The sequence below is a fragment of the Cyprinus carpio genome, chromosome B20 (assembly GCF_018340385.1).
Source record: "Cyprinus carpio isolate SPL01 chromosome B20, ASM1834038v1, whole genome shotgun sequence".
NCBI lineage: Eukaryota > Metazoa > Chordata > Actinopteri > Cypriniformes > Cyprinidae > Cyprinus > Cyprinus carpio.
Genome location: NC_056616.1, coordinates 20,082,278 through 20,091,882, shown reverse-complemented (window position 1 = coordinate 20,091,882; position 9,605 = coordinate 20,082,278). Strand labels below are relative to the sequence as shown.

Genomic DNA, 9,605 nt, shown 5'->3' with positions numbered 1-9,605 from the left:
CTAAACGCCCAGCAAGACCGAAACCTTGAAAAGAAACGCCCCTGTTTGGATCGTAAACAACTGCACAGATGCAGAGATAGGCAGGGCATCGAAACTGATTTCAGATCGGTGTGTGTTTGACAGAGGGCTCTGGGAACAGATATGAACGCTGCGCGTGCACGCGTTTACAGATGCGGACCATTGTAACATCAATAAAGAAAGTAAACGTAAGTACGACAGGGATATTTCAATGAGTCGTGTGTCTGTGTTTCGTCTTGAAATGCTTCTGATGAACCCAAAGGGCACGCGCCCTTTACACCATCTTTCAACGATGTGTAGGCTATTTGTGTTCAGGGTAGACTGTATACAAAACTAGATTTTTAGGAGAAGTAAGGTATATGTAAATGTATCAAAATGACCAATTCACCTTATGATGTTGGGTTTCTAAGCCGTTTGTATTTACATTTAGTCATTTAGCAGACTCATTAATCCATAATTGTGTAGAATCATTAGAAGTTCAATAAGCTTCAAAGTTGGACCAAAAAGGGGCAGAGAACACATATTTTTTCTTTTCTTTTCTTTTCTTTTCTTTTCTTTTCTTTTCTTTTCTTTTCTTCAAAAAGGATTTAGATTTAGAAAATTATTAAAATTTTTCCTATGGCATGTGAAAACGTGACTGCTGTTAAACATAAGCATGTCCTGACCTCCAACCTAAAGGGATACTCCACCCCAAAATGAAAATTTTGTCATTAATCACTTACCCCCATGTCGTTCCAAACCCTTAAAAGCTTTGTTCGTCTTCGGAACACAATTTAAGATATTTTGGATAAATACCGGGAGGCTTGTGACTGTCCCATAGACTGCCAAATAAAATACACTGTCAAGGTCCAGAAAAGTATGAAAATTATCGTCAGAGTAGTCCATCTACCATCAGTGATTCAACCGTAATATTATGAAGCGACTACAATACTTTTTGTACGCGAATAAAACTAAAAAAATGTTCAACAATTTGTCTCCTCTGTGTCTCTCCATATCAGCGTAGCGCCATTTTGGAGAATCTGAGCTGTACGCAGGCAGTGTATGCTCTTCTGTGTCCATGCGGCTGACACAGAACAACGTAAGCTGCCTGCCTACAGATCAGATTCACCAAAATGGCACTACGCTGATATGGAGAGAGACAGAGGAGACAAATTGAGGAGACTTTTCGCGTACAAAAAGTATTCTTGTCGCTTCATAACGTTACGGTTGAACCACTGATGGCATATGGACTATTCTGATGATGTCTTTCATACTTTTCTGGACCTTGACAGTGTATTTTATTTGGCAGTCTATGGGACATTCACAAGCTTCCTGGTTTTCATCCAAAATATCTTAAAATGTGTTCCGAAGACGAACAAAGCTTTTACGGGTTTGGAACAACATGGGGGTAAGTGATTAATGACAAAATTTTCATTCTGGGATGGAGTATCCATATAACAGGTTATTGTACACACTAATCACTTTGCCTGTCAAATTATGTTAATTCATGGTATAGTGCACTCTAAAAGTGGTTGTTAGCTGTGACTGTGATTTTCCAAAAAAAAAAAAAAAACATTATCGAACAAGCCTGTTCGATAATAGCATCACAACCAATAAAATGGAATTTTGATATGGTACTTCAAGGTTCTTGGAATAATATAAACGTTTCTGAAATATATTTCCATATAAAAAAAAAAAAAAAAAAAAACAGCAAGTTCTTTAATTTACATTATTGCTGCCAGCTACATTAAATTGATCTAAAATGACAATCTTTCACATTGTTACAAAAATTATTTTTTCAAGAAAATGCTATTTTTAACTTTACATTCATCAAAAAAAAAAAAAAAATCCTCAAAAAATATATATCACATTTTCCACAAAAAAACTTTGATAAAAATCTACATATCAAAGGAATAAATTACATTTTTAAGTATTACAATTTAAAAGTTACTTTGTAATATGTTCACAGGACTGTTTTTTTAATCAAATAAATGCTACCTTAATGAGCACACCAGACTTATTTCAAAAACATTTAAAAAATCCCAAACTTTTGAACGGTATATGCTTAGTATATTAAATAAATAATTTGTGCAAACCAAACTGTTGCCCTCTTGCTGCATTAGGTACAGTGTCAATCTCAGCATGTCTTGTTATTTGCTCACTGTGGTCATGTTGTGTCAAAAAACATCTCAACCTTTCTTTAAGCCTTTTCCACCTCATCATACACCCTGTTCTATACCACACTGCCATTGACACTTTATTTTTATTGACACTCATCCACACTCCACCCTTTTTCCATCTCTCTGTCTCTGGTTTCACTGCTCATCCTCTGAAATGCCTGGACAGAGTGAAAGACAAGAGCCCCTATCCCATGAATTATGCATCGCTGCTATAACTGGTTGGTGTTTTTGTACACACCTGTCAGTCTGCGTTCGCTGTTGGCTTTGGGAGTAACTAAAGTGAGTGTTGGTTCACTGTTAGGACGCTGTGTTTAAAGTAAGGCCCAAGATGTGCTTGAAAAAATATTCAGTAACACCAAACCTGTCTTTCTTGTGTTTCCTCTCTGAATTCTTTTGAGGAAAAAGATTCATTTTATGATAAATGTAATGCATTGTCACTGATGACAGATAGGAACAGCAGAGTAAAGAATTTGAAAAACAGACATTAAGTCTTTAAAATGTTTCCTCTTGAATTCTGATGAAGATATAGATTCATTTTCATGAGCGTCTATCTTCTTTGTGATCACCTTGCAGTTATGGAGGAGTCCGAGACAAGGAAGTCTGTAAGATGGAAAGAGACGAGCAGAATAACTCAGACTGCAGAGGACATCATTACGTATTCCCTAACAGCCTCCGATGAGAATCAGAACAAACTGCAGGAGGCAGAGGTTATGGACTTGCAAGCGGTTAAACTCGACTCAGAGAACAGGAACAGAGAGGAGAGCTCTCCAACAAACATCAAGAGCCATAGCTGCTCTTTAGATCATGGTAAGCCGTTTTATTGCAATATTTTGGTGCTTTGATTAGCCATATTGTTTTTTATGAATAAAATAATACTTAAGGAGTAGATTCTCCTAATGAAAGTACTGACATTTTTTTTTCTTAGAACACAAAAGTTGTATGTATATATATATATATATATATATATATATATATATATATATATATATATATATATATATATATATATATATATATATATATATATATATATATATATAGACCTTTATCTATATATATATAGATCCAGACAGGATCGAAAGGGCACTTAAGTGTCGGCAATTAAAGAGGCACTAATTTACATGAGTAAATAATGTCAGAATTTTAAATTTTGCTGACTATTTGTTTACGGTTACATTTAAACGTACTAGCTAGTCACATGAAGTACAGTAGTTTCATAGAATGATTGACCATAAACTTGTTAAAATGTGCTCAAAAAGCACTGGATTGACTGATTTATTAAAGTCAGAAGTATGCAATAGCTGCAGTGTTCCTAAGTTTCCTCCTGGTGTGATCTCTGTACAGGTCGTCTCTCTGGGATTGTGCCTGGGCCTAGTCCTTCTCTTCTGGCTTCACTGCAGTCCCTTGTTGAACACAATGATCACATGCTCCTCCCTCATTCCTTACATCAGGTGTGTGCACTGAGAGTTTGAAAAGGTTACTCTCAAATAAAGCCCATAGCGAAAACAAAAACTGGCATGAAAAGTTGTCTTTTAATAAAAGTGAGCAAACGCGTTTTTCACTCTGCATCATCTGTCATCAGATACACCTAGACTGTTCATAAAATAGAAGGATGACGCAGTCTATACTGTTACCTGATAAATGTTCATGTGTATTCTGTGGACTAATAAATTACACAAATTTCCACAGGGTAGCAAGATTACTTTTGTTTGGGATATTTTAAGGAAATAAAAGCTCTTTCTGTGGAAGCGGTATAAAATGAAGGTAATTTGGAAGTTTTTTCGGACAATATTGCGAGATATAAAGTCAGAATATAAATAAATCAACATAAAGGGATGTTGCAATTTTATAAAAAGTCAGAATTGTTACATAACCTCTCAACTGCAAGAAAAATTAAGAGGTGGCAGTTAAAAGTCGCAAATTACCTTTAGTTATTTAAAAAAATAAATAATTTCATGGCAGAAAAAAAAAAAGAATTTCAGGATGTAAACTCAGAATTCAGAAAAAAAAAAATGTGAGAATTGCAAAATATAAACTCAGAATTCTCAGGGGGAAAAAATCTGAACTGTGAGATATGAACTCAGAATTGCAAGATGTAAAGTCATATCCTGCAACTGAGTTTATATCTTGAGATTATAAGAAAACAAATTGTGAGATAAAAAGTAATGACTTTTTTTTTTATCCTGTGTCTGAAACAAGCTTCAATATCTTTCTGTTTATACTGCCTCAATAAATTCAGCCAAAACATGATATAAGTAGTACAAAAATGAACTATTCTGCTTTTCTGTATTTTTCAGTATCCAAATAAGCTTCAACAATTATTGACTAAACACCATGCACATTTATAATCAGATCTGTCAACAAGACAAACTACTGAAATGTGCTCACTGGAGTTGTTTTTTCAGTCTCCCTGTAGAGTTATAATAGGGAGAGCAAATTGCTTCTCAATGAGATTATTTTAGTTCGATAAAATCAAGAGTACAGTAGAAAACAATTAATTTTCCTGTCTTCACTAAATATAGACAATCCATGTAAGAGAATTCATTAGATGGGCAAAGATAGAGCAGTTATTTCTTGCACGTGACTCTCCTCGTTCACACTCAGTGTCAGACCCGTTCACATGTTCATGCAGTACCGTCCTCTTAAAGATGCTCTTCACTACATCTAATGAAATCAAGACTCTGGATTCAGGTGTAACAGGAAATAGACTTTGATCGACCAGCTGAAAGACTTTGGAAGATAAATGTGGTAAGGAGATGTACTATTTTACTTGCTGATGTTTTCCTTCCATTACAGATAGCGGAGGGCTACTTCCTTGAAAAGGACTGTATCCTTTTTTAAATGTAAATCCACCACTTTATTTGTCCTGTTTCCTCTCTGACTTTCCTTTACTATCACTAAATGGTCTCTGTTGATGCAGCTGTCATAGCGACCAGGGCAAAGCGTAATCAAGAGTCTCATTAGGGTGTGTCTTTCCATGTTGACTTGCAAAAGGAAGGATGTTGATAGATTTTTCAGTAATTTGAAACAGTGAAAGAAAGATTTATTTTATAATTGTCATAATATGGTCTTCCTTTTTTTTTTTTAAACAAGTCTCTTATGTTCACCAAGGTTGCATTATTTGATGAAAAATACAGGAAAAATAATTGTAAAATATTACATTTTTATATAACTGCTTTCAATATTTTAATAGTTTAAAATGAATTTTATTCCATTCATGACAAAGCTGAATTTTCAATAGCCATGTCACATAATCCTTCAGAAATCATTCTGATATGCTAATTTGGTGCTCAAGAAACATTTCTTATTATTAAAAAATTGTGCTACTTAATATTTTTGTGGAAACCATGATACATTTTTTTTTTTAGATTCTTTGATGAATAGAAAGTTCATAAGAGCAGCATTTATTTGAAATGGAAATATTTTGCAACATTATAAAGGTCTTTACTGACACTTTTGGTCAATTTAATGCATCCTTGCTGAATAAAAGTATACATTTCTTTAATATATATATATATATATAAATGTATATATATATAAAATGGATATATATACACACTTTTAAGAGTTGCTTTCTTTTAACATAGAGCATTTCAGATCAGTGGGCAGTGGAGTTTCTTCATCTGGAGAAGCTGTATCATGAAAGACTGCTGTCTAATCTGGCCTCCATACAAGAGAAATGGGGTAAAGATGCCATAATATGAAAAATGTATATATATATATATTTCCTGAAATAACTTTAACCAGGGGAGGTTACATTGTTTACATGTGAGGGAATTTCCTGAAGCATTGTTTTATCTTGTAAGGATGAGACTCCTTTTGTAAATAGGACAATTGCTAGTTTCATTCTTCATAAGTAAACAGAAGTAGAATGGTTTGAGCTCAGGAAATTGCTCATTTCCCAACTGCACTTCATTGCCCAGACCACATGTGACTCTGTTACTTAACCAGTATCACTGAAGAATAGAGGTCAGACTCTTCCTTCTTATCTGATTAACTGGCAACAAGACCTGACTGTGGAAAGCGAAACCTGAAGAATGTTACATAGCTGTAGCTTTTTTGGTACATGAAATATTAGGAACTGATTTTTTTTCCATGAAATATTAGGAACTGAGTATAGCATGTTTTTAGATTGCTTTCACATATTCTATAAATAGGTAAATGCATGGTAGAACATGAGACACAGTCAAAATGATTCAAAGACTCGAATCCATATGTTTGGTTTCAGAGTCCCAGAGGAAAATCAGCATCCAAACTGAAAGTAACTCTCCTTTAAACTCTAATGGAACTGACACAGAGAGAGAGCATATGGATCTGTTGAGTCATATCTGCAAAACACACCAGAGGTGAGACTCTGTGCAGACAAGGACTCTCCAAGCAAGTAGAAAAAAATAATAATAATAGCACTTTTTTTTCCTTCCCTAAAATATTTATTCCTGACAAAACCAGGCCTCACCAAGCCCCATCAATTTAAACAGATTTATAGGGGAAAATCAAAATGTTTCTTAATTTTTTTCTTAACTTAAATATATATATATATATATATATATATCTATATATATATATATATATATATATATATATATAGATATATATATATATATTTACATACACATACATACATTCATACATATATACACATACATACTTACACAAATTAAATATTTAGACATATATTACATAGAAAATTTAATTTGACCAAATCTACTTCTCCTTTTTCAGACCTAACCTCTCTTTGGAAAAGGTAAAACATTACACTTGTTTTATTAGCCACCTATGCAGTTTATGTTTTTGTGAGTCTGATTAAAGCAGTCTGTTACTGCAGAACATGGATGACATAAAACTACACAACAGCCCAGCCCTCGTGTCAAAACACAGAAGATCAAAACAAGAACAAGCTTCAGTGAACTCAACCGAGAGAGAGAACAGGGCGGAGGACTGCTCATGGCCAGAAGCTGAACAGGAGCCAGAAGAGGACTGTGAATTGAATGAGGAGGAGGAGGAGGAGGAGGAGGAGGAGGACGATGAAGGTCTTGAGGAGGATGAGTGGTGGAATGAAGAGCTGCAGGATGACACAGTTGTCGACGGCCAGCTTCCTGTGGATGATCTGGCCAGCCTTATTCAGGTAGAAGAGGTAAGACGCTGTAGGAGTGATGTTAATCTCTTACATATTACCATCTGCCCTTAGAAAAACTAAGCATGCTGGGACACCATCCGTCTGCTGCAGTCTTACCAAACCATCCGCTTACTGAACGATTTGTATTCCTCAGGGCCTAAGTATGCAATGTATTAATCTGGGTCCTCAAATTGAATTTTTATGACTTTGTAAAAGGTCAATAGGGACTTTCTTCCAATTCTCAGGCCACATTTCTTAGCCACAGGGTTTCTCTGCTTTGTAAAAGCAAAATAGTGTGATGTCATCCACAGCATTATGGCAGCCAGCTGCAGGAATTTTATAAAGAAGCGTTCAGGGAGTGTATGGTTTCCCAAAGCTGTTGGGTGTGGTCGTCTTAAATAACAGTCCAGCAGCATAAACCTTTTCCAGAGCTGCGTCCGACACACACTGTGAAAGAGTTCTGGACTTTTTCAATCAACACACGACAGCCAAAAATATGCATTACATGATTTGTTTGTTTGTTGTACACTATTATTTTATAGTGATTTGAAGACTTGGCAATTTTCTTTTGGCCTCTGATTTGACTCGGAAAAACAACAACAACAAAAAAATACAAAATTTTTTTACATCATGACATACTATGAGCCATATTAAAAAAAACAAACGTAAATAAATGACCGGATTTTCATTTTTAGATCAACTATCCTTTGTGAAAAAAAGTGCACTGAAATGAATAGAATTTGCACTTGTAGTGTGCTTCACATCTAAAAAGTATATTTAAAAAATATGAAATACATATAAGAAATAAAAAGGCCACATAAGTGTACTTAAAGCAAGTACACGTTCATGAGTTTCTTACACGGAAGTACTCTTTTAAAAAGTGCACTTTGTAATGATGTTAAATCATTTTTTTCTTAATCTTTTGTCATGCTTTACATAAGTACACTTGTTTTGATTTTAGAAAAAAAAATGAAATTAAAAAAGATGTGCTTAAAAAAGCACTGTCAAAATCAAATAATTACTTTTTTAAATATATATGGCGTAAAATAATAAACTAGTACATTTTCATGTAACTGTAAATAACTTGCAGTTATCTGTCTGAAAATATTACATTTAGTTCGCGGTTGTATCATTTCCATAAAAAAAGTGCAGTTATTTTTCTCAAGGCATCCTTACTGTACATCTGCTTCATTATGATGTTGCACATACTGACCCCTTGTGGTTACTGGTTGTTATTACATTATTTGCTATGTATTCTTAAAAATAATTCTGAATCATATTGTACAGTCTGTTTTAAGCATTTTTATACTTTATTTCTGTAGAGGTTTCCCTCAGATGGCTTAGTGTCTATTTTAAAGAAGAGAGACTGCGCCAGGGAAACAGAGAACGTCTCGCTGCTAAAAGACTCAACCAAACGCAGAGTCCGCTTTAGAGAGCCAGGCGATGCTTTGGATCAAGGTACGATTGTAAGCATATATTCAGAAAGGCCTTTATGTGTTCAGATTTCTGTTCTGCATTAATGTGAGACTGATCAAAGCTCATCTTTCTCATGCATACAGATGAGTCGGCCAGAAACTCTTGCCTCATCCTTCTCGTCCTGTGTCTGGCTACTGTGGTGATTAGCACGGGTGGGACTGCTCTTTATTGTCTCGTTGGAGAGGCGTACTCAAACGTGTGTGCTGACTTCTCGCAAAACGTGGACTTTTACTTTGGACCTGTACGACGAGGAGTGGACGCTCTCGCACAGTGGCTCTCTTCTGATGCATCATAGCAGCTATTTCATGCCGTGGAACTGTTTCTTCATATTATCATTTCCAATGATTAACAACAGTATTCCTCTTGAGATAATATGCACTAATGCACATTACCAGACTGGCCTTAATAAATGTTGCTTTTAGTGAGTCACACAGGGGATTAATGCATAAATAATGCATAAATGCCTAATGCATAAATAAATTTGTATAATGTATTTAATATTGGTACAAAAACAGGTTATTACAGTCAGATAATCCTTATATACCACTTATTACAGATAATCTTAATATATTGTACCACTTCCATTCTTTGAATCAGTGACTATACATGCATTGAAATAACTGCCCGTGGAGCCTGTTTTTTGTACATTTTAGTACTCCAAGACACTATATTCCATGCTTATCTTTTTATTTATGCTTTTATTTTGACTTTTCAGTAGCGCTATAATCACTGAAATTCATACAGTATGAACAAAAATAAGCATAAATGGGTGTATGTTGAAGGAATAGTTCACTCAAAAATGAAAACTGGCTCATAATTTACTTAGCTTCAGGCCA

The 9,605-nt window shown here is 34.7% G+C and overlaps 1 protein-coding gene across 1 annotated transcript; it reads left to right on the top strand.

Moving 5' to 3' along the window:
• The first annotated feature begins 41 nt into the window (after positions 1–41).
• Positions 42–9,390, top strand: LOC109075535 (consortin-like). Its single transcript, XM_042746870.1, has 10 exons — positions 42–206; positions 2,751–2,984; positions 3,522–3,628; positions 4,974–5,004; positions 5,775–5,861; positions 6,406–6,523; positions 6,900–6,921; positions 7,003–7,311; positions 8,616–8,751; positions 8,853–9,390. The coding sequence occupies exons 2-10, from the start codon at positions 2,753–2,755 to the stop codon at positions 9,062–9,064; spliced, it is 1,254 nt and encodes a 417-aa protein (XP_042602804.1). The 5' UTR covers positions 42–206; positions 2,751–2,752; the 3' UTR covers positions 9,065–9,390.
• Positions 9,391–9,605: the final 215 nt, after the last annotated feature.

Excerpts from the sequence above, each read along its gene's own strand:
- LOC109075535 (XM_042746870.1), top strand. The coding sequence starts at position 2,753 with ATGGAGGAGTCCGAGACAAGGAAGTCTGTAAGATGGAAAGAGACGAGC. Across the intron at positions 3,629-4,973 it reads TCCCTCATTCCTTACATCAG|ATAGCGGAGGGCTACTTCCT; the intron begins GTGTGTGCACTG and ends CTTCCATTACAG. Across the intron at positions 6,922-7,002 it reads CTAACCTCTCTTTGGAAAAG|AACATGGATGACATAAAACT; the intron begins GTAAAACATTAC and ends CTGTTACTGCAG.